This window comes from Pristiophorus japonicus, chromosome 13 (genome assembly GCF_044704955.1).
Source record: "Pristiophorus japonicus isolate sPriJap1 chromosome 13, sPriJap1.hap1, whole genome shotgun sequence".
NCBI lineage: Eukaryota > Metazoa > Chordata > Chondrichthyes > Pristiophoridae > Pristiophorus > Pristiophorus japonicus.
The window spans coordinates 77490726-77507799 of record NC_091989.1 but is presented as its reverse complement, the minus strand read 5'-3'; the positions used below and the strand labels follow the sequence as shown (position 1 = coordinate 77507799).

The window sequence follows — 17074 nt, the reverse complement described above, 5'->3', positions numbered from 1 at the left end:
TACTTTATTGGCTGTAAAGCACTTTGGGACATCAAGTGAGTCCCACCAGGGAGCTGGGTGGTCCAGGCCAGGGAAGCAACCTGGACCCACGCAGACTAGCTCTCAATGGGGCCGAGGGAGATTACAAGTCCTCGCTGGATTGTGCGACTATGGCGGGGCAGGCATGTGTCGGTGATGTACCCCTTTTGACGTAGAAGCCTGCCAGCCCCATGCAAATTAGGTGACCTCTCATTGACCCCGCCGATTTAACAGGCCCACAGATTTTCGGGTGTTTATTTACCTGCAGTAAAAGATTCACATGGAATAAACTAAATGCTTCCATATGTACAGCAAGATCATTGAGCTTTACCCAGACCGGAGGATTGCACTCTGATTCCTCACCTATTTACGTTAGTTAATGTTGTGAACAATGCAGTATCAATTATACCTCCCAAAATGGCCAACGTTAGCAAAACATGTTTGCCGTTACAACTAATATTGACTGAATGGCTCACCTATAACCCACACGGCCTTTATAAAAGCAACACTGATAAAGTCTTCGTAAATCATTACCTGATGTAAGCAGTGCCAGATTGAGTGGAATGTACCTCAGTGGCCTGTGGCAATTGTTGCATCAGAAAGGCTCATCCTACTTGTGACACACACATTCACAGGCACACACAGGGTCCTTCACAAGTTAAAGAATGCTTAATGCTGCTTATTGCATGGAATGTAAATTGTTATGTATTTAACCCCTTGCAACCTGTATTACACCACCACCAGAGGGCCTACCTGTTGGAGTCCCAAAGGATGCCAGCATCCCTTGGGAGCACGGTATATAAACAGGCCACCCACAAGGTACGTGCACTCTGGAGTGTTACTAAAAGAGCTAAGGTCACACTTACTCATTGTTCACAGTACTCAGTTTCATCCTTTATTATGAACGCATCAGAAATGTTGGTATCATTACATGAACTTTGGGAACGGTGCAGAGATTATTTGACTTGGGTTACTATTGTTTTGGACTCCCTCTTATGGGAAACGTTGATCTGGGGCAACCAACCAATCAACCCCACAGCACTTACACACCATAAAAAGTAAGAGGTGGTACGTAACATGAATTGTTCTGCCTCCTTTGCATTCCATCTCCGCTCCTGAAACACAATTCTCCCCCCACCCCCCACCCCACCTACCCCCGCCTCCTGAAACCAACCACACTGACTCATCACACTGCTACAATACTTTAGAAGCTCAACACCATTCAGGACATAGCAGTTCACCTGATTGGCAGCCCAATCTCCTTAAACATTCACTCCCTCCACCACTAGCGCACTGTGGCTACAGTGTGTACAGGATGCACTAGAAGGACCTCCACCACCTTGAAGGGCAAGGGCAGCAGGCGCAAGGGAACATCATCATCTCCAACTGCCTCCCAAGTCACACACCATCCCGACTTGAGGTATATCACCATTCCTTCATCGTCGCTGGGTCAAATCTTGGAACTCCCTCCCTAACAGCACTGTGGGTGTACCTTCACCACATGGATTGCAGCGGTTCGAGAAGGCGGCTCACCACCACCTTCTCAAGGGCAACTAGGGATGGGCAATAAATGCCGGCCTTGCCAGTGACACACATATCCCGAGAATGAATGAAAAAATGTTGAGGTACAAGTGTTGCTGCCTCTGGCAGCTTGTCCAAGTGGCTCGTCTTGTGTGAGTTTAGAGGATGAACCTTTTAATCACACTTATGCTTAATTCTGTCTTCACCTGGGGACTATGGCTGATCTCTTCTCCTTCACACTCCTTCCGCGAGCCCCGAGGCAAATTATAGTACCCCCAAAATGCCACCTCCACTGAGACCAGCTAACCCAGCAGAATGGAGCGACTGAACCTTTACCTTAGTGCTCTGTATGGCTCACGTACACACTGTGTTTGCTCTGATTCAGTGGAGACTGCTCAATATGGAGGGAAGTCAATGCAGATCATTTATTTGGACAGCAAACGCTGACACACTTGGCTCAGTGGTGAGTCAGAAGGTCGTGGGTTCAAGCCCCATTCCAGGGACTTGAGCACATAATCCAGGCTGACACTCCTGTGCAGCGCTGAGGGAGCGCTGCACTGTTGGAGGTGCCGTCTTTCGGATGAGACGTTAAACCGAAGCCATGTTCGCTCTCTCAGGAGGACATGAAAGATCCCATGACACTATTGTGAGGAAGAGCAGGGGTGTTCTCCCCGGTGTCCTGGCCAATATTTAGCCCTCGATCAACATAACAAAAACAGATTATCTGGTCATTATCGCATTGCTGTTTGTGGGAGCTTGCTGTGCACAAATTGGCTGCTGCCTTTCCCACATTACAAAAGTACTTCATTGGCTGTAAGATGCGTTGGGATGTTCTGAGCTCATGATAGGCACTATACAAATGCAAGTCTTTCTTATTGCACTAAGGTAATGGATTACAAGAAATACTAAAAGGATCAAAAGCAAACCAACAAGGACTGATTAACATTAGATTAAAAGAAAATATTTCAGGGACAATAACTGAAAACCAGTCTGCCTAATGCCAAAAGCTTTAAATTCAATGTTTACTGTTTTACTTGAGTTGATTAACCGTTGAGCCGGTTTAACTCGATACTCTTCTTACTGATGCCCAAGAAGTTGTGCAGGCAATCTCTTTGTGAATGATTCTGAAGTAAATTCCCGTGCGGCCCGGGGTCTGTGAGCTTGGATCAGTGATGCAGACAGCGGGCTGGTGGCACATGGTCACGAATCTCCACATCAGTTCCAACCTGGGGATTCGGGAGGCACTGAGTGAAGGCTGGGTATTCCGAGGGGAGGGGCTATCCGCGGATAGCTCACCCTGGGCTAGTCTCGCGCACAGCTTAGCTGTATAAGCAGAGTCGGAGAGCAAGTGTCCTGTCTGGCCTCTCAACAAGGTCCAACAAAAAACCCGGGACCTAAAGAACAGGTGGTGGATGGAGAAAGCGCAGGAAATACAGCAGCTAGCCGATAGCCATGATGTCCGAGGATTCTTCATCGCAGTTGAGGCCATCTATGGTCCGAACTCCCAAGGCCCCACCCCACTGCTGGCCAAGAACGGCGAAACAGTCATCAAGTACACCGAGGCAGTCAGGGCCCGCTGGAAGGAGCACTTCGAAGATCTTCTCAATCGAGACTCTGCCTTTGACTCGAGTGTTCTCGACTCCATCCCGCAGCATGCGACCCGCCACCACCTCAGTGAGACCCCAACACTGCATGAGGTAGGAAAAGCCATAAGACAGCTTAAGAACAACAAGGCTACTGAACAGGTCCATGCCTGTGTTTATTCGCCTCACAAGGCCGTCAAGGGTTATGGGGAGTGGGTAGGGAAGTGGAGTTGAGGCCAAGATCAGATCAGCCATGATATTGAATGGCGGAGCAGGCTCGAGGGGCCAAATGGCTGACTTCTGCTCCTATTTCTTATGTTCTTATGTAACCCTCCTCCCATCCTTACATTATAACAGTGACTACACTTCAAAAAAGTACTTCATTGGCTGTAAGGCGCTTTGGGACTATGGTCATGAAAGATGCTATATAAATACAAGTCTTTCTTTCTTTTCCTCATCTCACCCCATCAGCACATCCTTCTATTCCCTTCTCCCTCATGTGTTTATCTAACTTCCCCTTAAATGCATCGATAGTATTCGCCTCAACCACTCCCTGTGGCAGTGAGTTCCACATTCTCACCACTCTCTGGGTAAAGAAGTTTCTCCTGAATTCCCCATTGGATTTATCAGTGACTATCTTATTTTTATGTCCCCTAGTTTTGGTCTTGGTCTCCCCAAAAGTGCAAACAGCTTCTATAAGTCTACCCTATCAAACCCTTCCATTATTTTAAAGACCTCTATCAAGTCACTGCTCTGCGTTCGTTAGCCTGTTCAGTCCTTCCTGATAGGCATAACCTCTCAGTTCTGGCATCATTCTTGTAAATCGTAATTGCACCCTCTCCAGTGCCTCTATATCCTTTATGGAGACCAGAACTGTGCACTGTGCTCCAAGGGGCTGAAATGGGTGAAGGGCATGTAAGCCACCCAAGTGCCACCCAAAGGACCGCCGAGATACCCGACGGTACTCTGGGCGGGGTTTCGGCCAAAAGGTCCCTAAAAGGGCAGCCGGCAGCAATAGAGGGACGTATGCCGTCAATCTGGGCGGTAATGGGCGGGGGTCTCATTCTCGGCGGCAGAGGCGCTTGCCACCCAAGTGCCGACGAGGATGGAATCGGGCCCACGGAGGGTCAAAGAGCTGTAAATAAAAAGCATCAAAAAAATAAAAATATCGGAAGACCTTCGGGGGACCCCATCGCTGTAAAGAAAAAATGTATAAATTGTTTACTGACCTTTTTTTCAGCTCTTCGTACTCAACGTCGGGGACAGACCAACCTCCTCGCCCCCGGTGATCTACCCCCGGTCTGGCGCTGACTCCCGCCCGCACTAATCTGGCATCTCGGTGAGCGGGAGGTCGGTTGCGCCACTCGGCCGTCCGCTGACGTCAGCGGGCGCTTCCCGGCGGCTCTCCCCTTCCGCCCGCTCCAGACCAAATCGAAAGTGGTACTGGGCGCAACTCGAGGAGGAATGTCGGCGGCAGTGGCCGGTAAGGCCAATAATTTCGGTCCAACCAAGGTTCCTGTGGAAGGACGTGATCAGGGCCCAGAGGAGGCGTGAGTTCGGGGCCAGGGGCCCAGGGTCAGCACGGGCCAGCCCACACTGCGATATGTGTGTGCACTAGATCCGTGCAGCAGAGCTAGTCTCCAGTTGTCCTGGTTAACCCTTGCCACTGGACCAAGGCCTAGCTCTGTCAAGCCCGTGTGGTGGCTGGTGTGCAACGGCCACCACACGTTAAAAAAATCCACACACAGACATCTTCCACCCTTCAGGATGTAGTTTGGGTCCTTCTTTCGAAACACCTGTGAACTCATCCTCTTTTTTGGCGTGGAAGCAAGTCATCCTCGTTTCGAGGAACCGCCTTTGATGATGATGATGATACCAGTTTAACATCATTACTCTGCTTTCAATTCTATCCTCATGAAGTGAACCCCAGTGCTTTGTTTTTTATTATCTTGTTAAGCTGCATTGCTACTTTTAACGATTTGTGAATCTGTAGCCCAAGATCCCTCTGCTCCTCTAACCCATGTCTTCTCTTCTTAAGCAGTTCCCCGGAGTCGAGGATGACTTGCTTCCACAACAAGATCCATGTCGAGGCCTTGGACAGTGTGGACCAGACCTCGGGAGCCTACTATCAGCAAGGACAGACATCGATGATGAAGTCCAACACCACCTTCAGTGTGCCAGTGCAGCCTTCAGTCGCCTGAGGAAGAGAGTGTTTGAAGACCAGGATCCCAAACCTGGCACCAAGCTTATGGTCTACAGAACAGTAGTGATACCCGCCCTCCTATATGCTTCAGCACCAAGCTTATGGTCTACAGAACAGTAGTGATACCCGCCCTCCTAGATGCTTCAGAGACATGGACTATGTACAGCAGGCACCGCAAACCACTGGAGAAGAATCACCAACGCTGCCTCCGCAAAATCCTGCCAATCCATTGGCAGGATAGGCGCACCAACGTCAACCCATTTAGACTCTATGTAAAGCACAATACCTCAGGATGTAGGCAGTGCTCGGGAGAAGCACGGCTGCTGATTTTGCAGACGCCATGGCGGCGATTCCAGCGTCGCTCACTTCCTCGAGGTGACTGATAGCGAGGGCGCCAAGCTCCGCACCGAGCTGATGGTAGAAAAGATTGACGGTGAGAGACAATGATGAACCTTCCTGCCCCACCCCTACATTCATCCACAGCACCATCGCTTAAAATACACAGGGCACCAGTGGGCCACATGAACATATGGACATTAACTAAAGACCTCGACAGGAATGGAGCCCTTGACACTGGCCAGTTATCCAAGTCTTTCATAAAACACAAGTTGCAAATGCTTGAAGGAAAATTTCAGGTGAGAGGATCAATATTGCTTATCTGTTGCTGTTTTAAGCCACGTTATTTTTATGAACGAACCTATTAAAGTCGCAGTGCACAGCACCACACATTAAACCCGACATCCCAGATTCTGGAGCACCTCATTCTTGGGAATCTCATCGACGATGTTGAAAGCACGAAGGTTGAACCATTGATGGGCTGTCAGTTTTTGGGTGTAAAGGCAGATTGTAAGCTCAATAATTTACATTTCTCTGGTTTAAGACACTTCCTTTAATTCAGAACATAAACATTCCAAGAGAGAACATAAGAACATAATAATTAGGAGCATGAGTCGGCCATTTGGCCCCTCGAGCCTGCTCCGCCATTCAATGAGATCATGGCTGATCTTCTAGCTCAACTCCACTTTCCTGCACTGTCCCCATAGCCCTTGATTTCCATTTAGAGCTGTATATATTATTCTAGAAGTATTTAATCCATCACCGTGCGCAGCTAATTGCTTTACTAATTTCTTGGCCCTCTTCTATTCCTCATTTACATGCTACCCCTTGGCGACATTAATAATGGGGAATATGGACATACTAGAGACTTTGAACAAATATTTTGTATCAGTCTTCACGGTAAAAGACACTAAAAACATCCCAATACTGGATAATCAAGGGGCTATAGGAAGGAAGGAACGTAATACAATCACTATCACTAAAGAAGTAGTACTCAGTAAAATAATGGGACTAAAGGCAGACAAGTCCCCTGGACCTGATGGCTTGCATCCTAGGGTCTTAAAAGATAGTAGATGCATTGGTTGTAATCTACTAAAGTTCCCTGGATTCTGTGGAGGTCCCAGCAGATTGGAACACCACAAATGTAATGCTCCGATTTAAAAAAGGAGGCAGACAGAAAACAGGAAACTCATCATCATCATAGCAGTCTCTCGGAATCAAGGAAGACTTGCTTTCACTCCTGAAGTGAGTTCTTTGGTGGCTAAACAGTCCAATACAACAGCTACAGACTTTGTCACAGATGGGACAGATAGTCGTTGAGGGAAGGGGTGGGTGGGACTGGTTTGCCGCATGCTCTTTCCGCTGCCTGCGCTTGATTTCTGCATGCTCTCGGCATTGAGGCTCAGCGCCCTCCCGGATGCACTTCTTCCACTTAGGATGGTCTTTGGTCAGGGACTCCTAGGTGTCAGTGGGGATGTTGCACTCTATCAGGGAGGCTTTGAGAGTGTCCTTGTAACATTTCCGCTGCCCACCTTTGGGTCGTTTGCCATGAAGGAGCTCCGAGTAGAGCACTTGTTTGGGAGTCTCGTGTCTGGCATGCGAACTATGTGGGCTGCCCAGTGAAGCTGATCGAGTGTGGTCAGTGTTTCGATGCTGGGGATGTTGGCCTGGTCGAGGACGCTAATGTTGGTGCGTCTGTCCTCCTAAGGGGGTTTGTAGGATCTTGCGGAGACATCGTTGATGACATTTTTCCAGCGACTTGCGATGTCTACTGTACATGGTCCATGTCTCTGAGTCATACAGGAGGGCAGGTATTACTCCGATGACCTCCGGCGAGTCCCACGAGTTTGGGCCATTCAGGCCTACCTCAGGCTTCCCACCACATCACCCATCGGCGATGGTGACTGGGCCTCCTGCTGTATCTGGACGACCTCCGGCGACCCCCGACAACCTCCGGCGACCTCCAATGACCTTTGGAGGCGGCGTCCTCGACCTGGACCTGATTATCGGGCTTCCACCAACCCCCCCTCCAGCGGCGATCGGAACACCTCTAGTGACAGGAAACTATAGACCAGTTAGCCTAACATCTGTCGTTGGGAAAATGCTGGAGTCCATTATTAAGGAAGTAGTAGCGGGACATTTGGAAAAGCATGATTCAATCAAGCAGAGTCAGCATGGTTTTATGAAAGGGAAATCACGTTTGACAAATTTTTTGGAGTTCTTTGAGGATGTAACGAGCAGGGTGGATAAGGGGGAACCAGTGGTTGCTGTGTATTTGCATTTCCAGAAGGCATTCGATAAGGTGCCACATAAAAGGTTACTGCACAAGATAAAAGTTCACGGGGTTGGGGGTAATAGATAGAGGATTGGCTAACTAACAGAAAACAGAGAATCGGAATAAATGGGTCATTTTCCGGTTGGCAAATAGTAACTAGTGGGGTGCCGCAGGGATCGGTGCTGGGGCCTCAACTATTTACAATCTATATTAATGACTTGGATGAAGGGACAGAGTGCAATGTGGCCAAGTTTGCTGCTGATACAAAGATGGGTGGGAAAGCAAATTGTGAGGAAGACACAAGAAATCTGCAAAAGGATATAGACAGACATAACTCAGTTAGTTACAATTTTTTTCGGTACTTTTTTTTCAGCCAAAGGAGGCGTAACCTGCCACCCGTGTCAATTCTGGCCATTTAGGGAAGTTTGGCCAGCTGAGAGTTACTCCAGTTCTGCTTAGGCCAGCATCTCCAGAAAAATCTTCTGGAGAGCTAAAGAAATCGGCACAGGTAAGGAAATCGGCGCAGGTAAGGAAATCGGCGCAGGTAAGGAAATCGGCGCAGGTAAGGAAATCGGCGCAGGTAAGGAAATCGGCGCAGGTAAGGAAATCGGCGCAGGTAAGGAAATCGGCGCAGGTAAGGAAATCGGCGCAGGTAAGGAAATCGGTGCAGGTAAGGAAATCGGCGCAGGTAAGGAAATCGGCGCAGGTAAGGAAATCGGCGCAGGTAAGGAAATCGGTGCAGGTAAGGAAATCAGCGCAGGTAAGTGCAGCAGGTGCCTGGACAGCAGCAGCGGGAAAGGTAAGAGAGAGGGGGAGAGAGATGCGGGGGGAGGGGAGAGAGGAGGTGGGGGGAAGCCTTTCGGTATAGTTAGGTGCAAGGACCGGGAGGGAGGAGGTCATTCGGCCAGAGCTGGGGGGGGGGGGGGGGGAACGGGACTGGCTTTAATAATTGGAGGTAAGTTGCTGCAATATATTTCAATGTGTTTTTAAATTGATGCAATGTGTTTTAATGCATTGGGAGCTGGCTGTATGTTTCACTTTGCAGCCTCAGTTCACATTGTGTCCCTGGTTACCGTGGCAACCCCATCTTTTTGGTACAGAGCAAGGCTCCACCCCCAAAACTAAAGGTTAGGCTACGCCAAAATGAAGAAATCCAACGGGGAAACTTAGAACATTTTATTTTTGCGTGCTTGGGCCCCAAAAACACAGACGTAACTCTTCAAGGACCCCAAAAAAAAAGCTTTGGGGAAAATTGAGCCCATAGTCTCAGAATAAGGGGCCGCGCATTTAAAACTGAGATGAGGAGGAATTTCTTCTCTCAGAGGCTTGTAAAATCTGTGGTATTCTCTGCCCAGAGAGCTGTGGGGGCTGGGACATTGAATATATTTAAGACGGAAATAGACAGATTTTTGAACGGTAAGGGAGTAAAGGGTTATGGGGAGCGGGCAGGGAAGTGGAGTTGAGGCCAAGATCAGATCAGCCATGATCTTATTAAATGGCGGAGCAGGCTCGAGGGGCCAAATGGCCGACTCCTGCTCCTATTTCTTATGTTCTTATGACATCATCAAAAAACTCAACGTCAGTTTCCACATGTACGCTGACGACACCCAGCCCTATCTCACCACCATCTCCCTCAACCCTTCCGCTGTCTCTAAGCTGTCACACTGCTTGTCCAACATCCAGTACTGGATGAGCAGAAATTTTCTCCAATTAAATATTGGGAAGACCGAAGCCTTTGGTCCTCGCCACAAACTGCGTTCCCTGACCACCGACTCCATCCCTCTCCTTGCTCACTGTCTGAGGCTGAACCAGACCATTCGCAATTTAGGCATCCTATTTGACTCTGAGTTGAGCTTCCGATCACATATCCACTCCATCACCAAGACCATTTACTTCCACCTCTGTAACATTGCCCATCTCAGCTCACCTTCTGCTGTAACCCTCATTCATACCTTTGTCACCTCCAGACTTGACTAATCCAACACTCTCCAGGCCGGCCACCCACCTTGCACCCTCCTTAAACTCTGCTGCCTGTATCCTAGCTCGCATCAAGTCCCATTCACCCATCACCCCGGTGCTCCCTGACCTGCACCAGCTCCCGGTCCGGCAACATCTCGATTTAGATTATAACATTCTCATCCTTGTGTTCAACTCCCTCAATGGCTATGCTCTTCCCGCTCTCTGTAACATTCTCTGCTCCCACATTACAACAGTGACAACACTTCAAAAGCACTTCATTGGCTGTAAAGCGCTTTGGGAGTCGTAAAAGGCGCTATATAAATGCAAGTCTTTCTTTTTCTTCAGACCTACAACTCTCTGAGATCTCTGCGCTCCTCCAATTCTGGTCTCTAGCACATCCCATGGTTTTCATTGTTCCACCATCGGTGGCTGTGTCTTTAGCTGCCAAGACCCTAAGCTCTGGAATTTCCTCCCTAAACCTCTCTGTCTCTCTACCTCTTTCTCCTCCTTTAAGTCGCTCCTTAAAACCTACCTCTTTGACTAAGAATTTGGTCACCTGTCCTAATACCTCTGGCTCTGGTGCGGACTCGGGAAGATGGTCAACGTACCAAAGACCTGTAGGACATACTGCAAGAAATGTCGCAAGCACCAGCCAGTACAAGAAAGGAAAGGACTCCTTATACGCACAGGGTAAGAGGCGTTACGACAGAAAGCAGAGTGCTTATGGTGGACAAACAAAGCCTATATTCCAAAAGAAGGCTAAGACCACAAAGAAGATTGTGCTGAGGCTGGAGTGCGTGGAGCCCAACTATCGCTCCAAGAGAATGCTGGCCATCAAGAGATGCAAGCACTTTGAGCTGGGAGGAGACAAGAGAAAGGGAAAAGTCGTCCAGTTCTAAGCTGCATTCTTTACGATTTTTGGAGTACAGATTCACAATAAAAATTATGGCTCGGTGTCAAATTATATCTGATTTGTGAAGTGCTTTGGGACATTTTACTACGTTAAAAGCGGTTGTTGTATCATTTCATTTGGTGCCAACAGTTTAATTTGATTGTTGCTTTAACAGATTAATTACAGTGCTTCAGCTATCAATTGAACTTCATAAAATCTCATCGGTTTGACAATATGTAAGTAAAGCAGGTGCTGTGTGTGTAAATATTTTTGTTTAACTCTACGTGAATATAATCGCACCTTACCTCTGCTGCGTGCATTGGGTGAAGCTCATCACCATGAAAATTAATCTGGAGTTTCATCTCTTTCCCGGCCTGTAATATCGCTCTGGTGGAATCCAGGTCAAAGACTCCTTTCTCACAGAAAACGTCGATATTATCGATGTGAAGTTCACCGTTCGCCATCATCTCCTTCAGTTTAGGGAGCTGAACTTTAATGATGTCATCCACAGTTTCTCCCACTGTCTTCCCTCTGGCGTGTGGAAATCACATTTTATCAATAACTTTATTTCCAGCATTGTATCGTCCCGAGTTCTTCTAAACATTTTAAAATTAAAATCTTTGGATGAGTCAAGTTTTTAGCTTTCTCAAAAACTTGTTATGGGAACAAAAGGAAGATGGCTTTATGTCCCAAGGTGCTTTTCGATGTATATTAATGACCAGGACTTGGGTATACAGCGCATAAACCCAAAGATGTTTTATAAATACATTAAGAGCAAGAGGATAACTAAAGAAAGAGTAGGGCCTATTAGAGACCATAAAGGTAATCTGTGTGCAGAGGCTATGGTTCTTAATGAATACTTTGCATCTGTTTTCACAAAAGAGAGGGGCGACAATTGCAATCAGGGAGGAGAAGTGTGAAATATTAGATGAGATTAACATAGTGAGAGGGGAAGGTTTAGCAGTTTTGAAAGTGGATAAATCCCCAGGCCCGGATGAAATGTATCCCAGGCTCTTAAGAGAAGCAAAAGAGGAAATAGCAGTGGCTCTGACCATCATTTTCCAATCCTCTCTGGCTACAGATGTGGTGCCTGAGGACTGGAGGACAGCTAATGTGGTACCTTTGTTTAAAAAGGGAGAAAGGGATAGACCAAGTAATTACAGGCCAGTCAGACTAACCTTGGTGGTGGGAAAATTATTGGAAAAATTTTGAAGATCAGGATAAATCTTCATTTAGAAAGGCACGGATTAATCAGGGACAGTCAGCATGGATTTGTTAAGGGAACGTCGAGTCTGACTAACTTGATTGAATTTTTTGAGGAGGTAACAAGGTGGGTCGATGAGGGCAGTGTGTACGATGTAGTGTATATGGATTTTAGCAAAGCTTTTGATAAGGTCCCATATGGCAGACTGGTCACAAAAGTAAAAGCCCATGGGATCCAGGGCAAAGTGGCAAGTTTTGGATCCAAAATTGGCTCAGAGGCAGAAAGTAAAGGGTAATGGTTGATGTCATTTTGTGACTGGAAGGATGTTTCCAGTGGGGTTCCGCAGGGCTCAGTGCTAGGTCCCTTGCTTTTTGTGGTGTATATCAATGGTTTAGACTTGAATGTAGGGGGTATGATTAAGAAGTTTGCAGATGATACAAAAATAGGCTGTGTGGTTGATAATGAGGAAGAAAGCTGCGGACTGCAGGAAGATATCAATGAACTGGTCAGGTGGGCAGAACATTGATAAATGGAATTCAATCCGGAATGCATTTGGGGAGGGCTAACAAGACAAGGGCATACACATTAAATGGTAGGACACTGAGAAGTGTAGAGGAACAAAGGGACCTTGGAGTGCATGTCCATAGATCCCTGAAGGTAGCAGGCCAGGTAGATAAGGTGGTTAAGAAGGCATATGGAATACTTGCCTTTATTAGCTGAGGCATAGAATACAAGAGCAGGGAGTTTATGTTTGAACTGTATAAAACACTGGTTAGGCCAAAGCTAGAGTACTGCGTGCAGTTCTGGTCACCACATTACAGGAAATATGTGATTGCACTAGAGAGGGTACAGAGGACATTTACGAGGATGTTGCCTGGACTGGAGAATTTTAGCTATGAGGGAAGATTGGATAGGCTGGGGTTATTTTCTTTGGAACAGAGGAGACCTTATTGAGGTGTTTAAAATTATGAGGGGCCTAGATAGAGTGGATAGGACAGACCTATTTCCCTTGGCAAAGGGATCAACAACCAGGGGGCATAGATTTAAAGTCATTGGTAGGAGGTTTAGAGGGGATTTGAGGGTAAATGTTTTCACCCAGAGAGTGGTGGATGTAATATATTCACGTGTGAGTATGCTCACAGGTTTGTAGAGCCGTTGTGGGCGTGGCCTATTCACTTGGACTGTGAGTCTGTGAAGGAAGGAGCTCTCTGCAATTGCTCCTGCAGCCTGTGTACCCAGGAGAGGAGGAAGGGGCCTACTGTTATCAACACCTCGAGGGAGAGGAGGAGAGCAGCTTCAACAACACTGCCAAAGAGTTGGAGAGAGGGGAAAAGAAAACAACCTGCAAACAACTTAAAAAATAAACATCATCTGTGGGGAAGTAGGGAGAGCCATCTACAACTATCTACAGGTGGGTGTATTGGTGCACTCTCACAAAAGAATTTGTTTTATCGGTGGTGGGAGGAAAGAAGATTAATAAGAAGGCCGGAACATCGTGGGGTATGTGTGTGTGTGTAAGTGTGTGTGGGGTTCTTGCCAATAACTAGGCCCCACACACCATTAAAAGCATCCCTCCCCCATTGCCTGGCCAGGGTTAGCTGGAGCTGCCTGGGTGAAGTCTCTTTTGCTAATCAATTAACATCATTGAGGTCTGGTGGAGGGCTGTGCCTGAGTAGTTCCAGCTATCCTGTGTGAAGACATCTTCTGCCCCCGCCAGAAAAAATCTATTAAGACATTGTTTGGTTGCCATCCGGGGAGTGCACCCCTACAAGCACCCACCCAACGCTGTGAGGTGTGACCTGCTCTCACAGCCTCCCTCTTTCCCACCCACCCACCCCCCCTCTCTCTCTCTCTCTCTCTGTCTCTCTCTCTGTCTCTCCTCTCTCTGAGAAGCCGCTTCCTCCTCTTTTTAAAAATATATAATTAAAACAACTGAGCAGAGGGAAAAAGGCCCCTACCCAATTGTTAAGCAGGGGAGAGGTGTGTATCATTATGAACTCCCTCTGCTCAAATAAAGGAGGCCAATTAAGACCTTTAGGCCTGAGACATTGGGGTGAGTGTAGCCCTTAAAGGGACCCTGACATGACGAGTCCATCTATGCCGGTGGCGGGGCCAGCGCAAACTTATGCGCGCGTGGTGTCCGCAACCACAGCGGCTCCTGCTGTACCTGCTGCCCTGCCACCTTTCAAATTAATTACTTGAAAAAAATGGGGTCAAGGGCTACACTCACCCCAACATGACCATTGAGGGCTGCGTGAGGGCAATGGCTGGAGTAGTCGGCCCCGCGGTCATTGTCGCTGTCGCCAAGATGTCCGGCAAGGATGTGTTCTTCCTGGGGTCGGAGCGGGCGGTGTCCCTGGCCTTTGAAAAGGGGCTCATGGTGGGCGGGACCTTCCTGCCGGTGGATCCTCTCGAGGCCACCGCGCGGTGAATCATTATTTCCAACGTCCCGTCCTTTGTTCCTGGTGAGCTCCTCTTCCCCCACCTACGTCAACTGAGAGGGGTAAGGTTAGGGATAAACTTCATACCGCTCAGCCTCTGGGAGGCCAGCCTCCGTCATGTGTTCTCTTTCCGCCGCCAGCTTTTCGTTCAGCTGGCGCGGGAAGAGGTAACGGAAGGAAAATTTGGCGTGGTCCACGAGGGGACTGCCTACCGCGTCTTCTGGACATCGGACGGCGTGCGGTGCCACGACTGTAAGGAGGTGGGGCACATTCGCAAGAACTGCCCCGCATCCAAGGCTGCCAAAACAGCCAAAGCGGCCAAGACTGGTGCCACCGCCACTCCTCCCCCTAGTACCGTCCGCATGCTAGAAGCCGTAGGCGCGTGGGCATCAACGGAGGCCTTTGTCTTCGCAGCCTCCGGCGGCGTGGGGGGGGGGGCGAGGGGTGAGTGCGTCTGGTCAGAAGGAAGTCACGGAGTAAAACCAAACACCTTCAGGCGAGTCCCCTCAGTGGGTCAGACAGCCCCATCACCGCGCTCAGCCAACCCCTGTCACCAGTGAGCGCAGGCTATCCCGAGCCCGTGCTCGAGCCCTTGACGCTACCATGGAGAGTTTGCCACCTGCGGTCGGGCGCAGGCACAAAATACAGCGGGAGGGAGCAGAGCCGAAGGCCTCGGCAGGCATGGAGGTCTCCCTGCCTCCGCGCACCCCCCCCCCAGACAAAAAAGGAGGCGCCACTCCAAGGAAGCAGAGGATGAACAACATACCTCAGTGGAGGAGGCGGTGCCTGGCACGTGTCCTGCGTCCACCACCAGCGCTCCCAATGTGCACCAAAGGCTGGGGGAGTCTATCCCTGGGGAGGGTGAGACAGCCGAGGCTGCCCAGCCTTTGCCTCCCGGGTGTCATGTATCTTACATTATTATATATAACTGTATCCTAACATGCTATACATGACTGTAATAAGATATGAACTGTAACCACCAGCATACCTTACCACCAGGGGTGCACTTGCAAAAGAGACAGGTATATAAGCACAGGTCTCAGGCAAGTGCAGCATTCCAGAGCTGTGAAATAAAGGTGCAGGTCCAGAGTGACCTTGACTTCACTACATGCCTCGTGTGAATCTGTACTGAGGGGACAGGACTTTACAGTGGCGACGAATTACGGGATTACAGAATCCACAGAATGGCAAACAACGAATCAGATGAAACGTACAATGCGGGAGACAATTGGGAGGACTTTATAGAAAGGCTCCAGCAAAGCTTTGTAACCAAAGACTGGTTAGGCAACGATAAGGCAGACAAGAGAAGAGCCCATCTCTTGACCAGCTGTGGCTCGAAAACATACGCTTTAATGAAGGATCTGTTGGCACCCGAGAGACCAGCAAGCAAGTCATTTGAAGAATTGAGCACACTGGTAACAGACCACCTGAAGCCAGCGAGCAGCCTACACATGGCCAGACACAGGTTCTACAACTACAGACGCTGTGTGGGCCAAAGCATACCCGACTTCGTGGCGGAACTTCGCAGGTTGGCTAGTTTATGTGAGTTGTCCGATGAACTGAGGAGAGAAATGCTGAGAGACTTTTTCATTGAAGGAATAGGCCACGCAGGCATATTCCGAAAGCTCATAGAGACCAAGAACCTGACCTTAGAGGCAGCAGCACTGGTTGCACAGACATTCTTGGTAGGGGAAGAAGAAACGAGGTTGATTTACAATGCAGGTACGACAACGAACGAAATATCGGAACAAGAAGTTCACAGCACTAAACAAGCTGCTACCCCCTCACACAGACAAAACCGGGAGAACAGGCTCTCGACAGCAGGCAGAAGCCATCAAGGGCCACAGGAACGGCCGTTCACACCTCATCAACCCACAATGCGAGCAATCAACTACAAACTGAGAGAAGCTCAAGAAAGATCAGCCAGACGCAGCTCATTCTTTGGGAACACTTTGAACAATGGAACCGGTCTGTGTTGGAGGTGAGGGGGTGGGCACTCGTGAAGGGGATGTCGATTTCAGCAGGCTGTTTGCAGGAACTGTGAATATATAGAGCATTTGGCCCGCATGTGCAAAAAAACGGCAGCTCGGCTGGTATACGAATCGGATGGGTCGGAAAGTGGACCAGAAGATGTTGGGGACATTACCCAGGACACCAATGTACAGCGGGTCAACACGATCAATGGCCGCTGCTCCTACAACAGGACGCCTCCTATAATGATGAGGGTCCTATTCAACGGGATACCTGTCAACATCGAGCTGGATACGGGAGCGAGTCAATCTCTCATGGGCGCTCAACAATTTGAACAACTGTGGCCGTATAAAAGAGACAGACCAAAACTCACAAGGGTCGACACCAAACTAAGGACCTATACCAAAGAATCATACCAGTCCTCGGCAGTGCCATGCTCTCTGTCACACACAAAGGGACAGTGAACCAACTTCCCCTGTGGATTGTCCCCGGATACCCCCCAGCACTGCTGGGGAGAAGCTGGCTGGCAAAACTAAACTGGAAATGGGATGATGTCCATGCCATGTCATTAGAGGAACGGACCTCCTGCTCAACAGTTATAAAACGATTTGAACATTTCTTTCAGCCAGGTGTGGGCACTTTCAAAGGGGCCAAAGTCAAAATCTACATCA

The 17074-nt window shown here is 48.7% G+C and overlaps 1 protein-coding gene and 1 pseudogene across 1 annotated transcript in view; one reads left to right on the top strand and one right to left on the bottom strand.

Moving 5' to 3' along the window:
• Nucleotides 1-17074, bottom strand: part of amdhd1 (amidohydrolase domain containing 1) — a 68978-nt gene that overhangs the window by 36712 nt on the left and 15192 nt on the right. The window contains exons 5-6 of the mRNA XM_070896700.1: nucleotides 11093-11318; nucleotides 5612-5736 (exon numbers count right to left, since the gene is read on the bottom strand). Of these exons, the coding sequence (XP_070752801.1) occupies nucleotides 5612-5736; nucleotides 11093-11318 (351 nt within the window). The remainder of the gene's footprint in view (nucleotides 1-5611; nucleotides 5737-11092; nucleotides 11319-17074) is intronic.
• LOC139278037 (large ribosomal subunit protein eL42-like) lies at nucleotides 10491-10794 on the top strand (annotated as a pseudogene).